Source organism: Nicotiana attenuata, unplaced genomic scaffold (genome assembly GCF_001879085.1).
Source record: "Nicotiana attenuata strain UT unplaced genomic scaffold, NIATTr2, whole genome shotgun sequence".
NCBI classification, from domain to species: Eukaryota; Viridiplantae; Streptophyta; class Magnoliopsida; order Solanales; family Solanaceae; genus Nicotiana; species Nicotiana attenuata.
The window spans coordinates 5,814-8,039 of NW_017672689.1; the positions used below are offsets into that span (position 1 = coordinate 5,814).

Consider the following 2,226-nt stretch of genomic DNA (forward strand, 5'->3'; position numbering starts at 1 on the left):
GGTTTAACCTTCTTTAATGCTCCACACTTTGTTTGCTCTCTTGCTCCAATTGTATCTGGTGCTCACAAATTCCGGCGGGAATCCCTCGGAGGTCCGCTATTTTCTACCCAATGGCTTGCCTGTGCTCCCTCAAGACATTCAATAGTTGTTCGACATGCACATCATTCAACAAAGAAGAAACGATTACCGGTAGAGTGTCATTGGAGCCAAGAAATTTATACCTCAAGTGCGGTGGAAGTGGCTTGAGCTCAAGTTGCAGCGGCTCAATAATTTAAGGCTTGGCGGAAGGAGTGACTCTATTCTCTAAGTCAAGAGAAAGTTTGTTTGGTGCATAAGTGTAGGACCCAATTCCTTCTAATGCATTCACCGATTCCATGTACCCATCCATGTCTTCACCATCAAAATTTACCGAAATAGTCACCAACGCCTCACCAAGGCATTGTTATTCCATCTTCATCTCGATTGCATCTTCTACCTCATCAACTACATCAATGACTGAGATGCTTTCATATGCATGCGGCAACTTCATACCCTTACTCGCTTGAAAGGTAACCTCTTCGTCATTAACTCAGAACATGATCTTATTTTGTTCCGAATCTATAAGTGCTCTTCCAGTAGCAATAAATGGTCTCCCCAAGATGATAGGGATTTCTTTGTCAACAGTACAATCAAGGATCACAAAATCGGTAGGGAGGAGGAACTTTCCCACTTTCACAAGAACATCATCAACAATCCCCACCAGTCTCTTTATTGAACGATCGGCCATTTGTAACCTCATACTTGTAGGCCTCAGCATACCTAATCCTGCTTTCTTGTAAATAGCAAGAGGCATTAAATTGATGCTAGCCCCATTATCACAAAGAGCTCTTGCAAAATTGTGTGCCCTAATAGTACATGGAATGGTAAAAGCTCCCGGGTCTTCTTTCTTTTGAACGGTGGTTGTTCCAATGATGGAACTAACCCGGTGAGTCACATTCACCACTTCATTCTTGGTGGTTTTCTTTTTGGTGATCAAGTCTTTCAAATACTTAGCAAAACCCGGCATCTCTTGAAATGCTTCTGTTGATACCCAATTTTTTCCTATATATTTTCAATATGCAAAATACTTTCAAAATAGCGTATATATACATATATAAGCATGTCCAAGCATTTTATTATTTTTTCATAATTTGTAAGGTTTTAAATTGATTTATTTCCCTTTTATTTCATCCATAAAATCTCAATAATTATGTCCAAAATTATTGTTTGGGTAATTCATCTATTGGATTTTCATATTTATGCCAAAATATGGCTAAAATTTTTTTTTGCATATTTTTACAAATTCATTTAGTATTTTTAAAGCTAAATTGCAAACAATTGCAATTCTAGCCATTTTTAAGGTTTAATTGTGTCTTATATTCATAAAATTGAGTCTGGTATTTTTAAATTGTTAATTATGTGTTATAAAGCATTTTAGTATTTTCAATTTAATCTCAGAAGCCATTTACTATTTTTTATAAATTAAAAGGGGAAAAAGTGGCTATTTAAATTTTAGCCTAAATTGGCTTTCAATTTAACCCCAAATCAAACCCAATTCCCCAGCCCATTTCTAATTTAACCCGACCCCTAAACCCATTAAAACCAACCCTAACCCGGATTCCCCACCTACCTTTTTAATCTAGGCCGTTGATAATTCAGATCAACGGCCACCATCGCCTCTTACCTTAATTAATCCCAAACAACCCCAAAACCCTACCATTTGTTACAATTCGCCGCCTTAGAATCCCCTTCCTCTCAAACTCTCTCTGCAACACCGCCTAAACCCTAGCCGTCGCCACCCAAATCTACCCTAATTCCTTTCAATCCCCACCTAATCCATGGACTCCCATGGTGATTGGAGGCATGTACTCGTCTCCTATGTCTACTGGTTACCTGTTTTTCGTAGTTCCATGGACAGATCTCGAAGGGATCTGGTCCAATCCCTGCTCAACTTCGATCTCTCATCTTTTTCCGGCCATCCATGGCCGCTCAAGTCAGATCCTTGATTTTTTCGGCTAGATCGGTAACTTTTCAAAGTCTTTCTCACTTTCTCTGGGTTCTTTGAAACCCTAGCTTTAAGAGCTTTTCGATTTTCTTTCAGATCTGTCTTAGATCTGTGCACGTTATGAACTTCTTGATGTTTTCCAAAAGGTTTTTCGATTTCCTTTCAAAGTGACTCTTCATTTTCAAATTAGGGTTTCTTAAAAC

The 2,226-nt window shown here is 38.5% G+C and overlaps 1 protein-coding gene across 1 annotated transcript; it reads right to left on the reverse strand.

Annotated features, from left to right (window-relative positions):
* Positions 1-568: 568 nt before the first annotated feature.
* On the reverse strand, positions 569-1,045 carry LOC109214128. Its single transcript, XM_019378018.1, has one exon. It carries the CDS (start codon positions 1,043-1,045, stop codon positions 569-571), a length of 477 nt encoding a protein of 158 aa, XP_019233563.1.
* Positions 1,046-2,226: the final 1,181 nt, after the last annotated feature.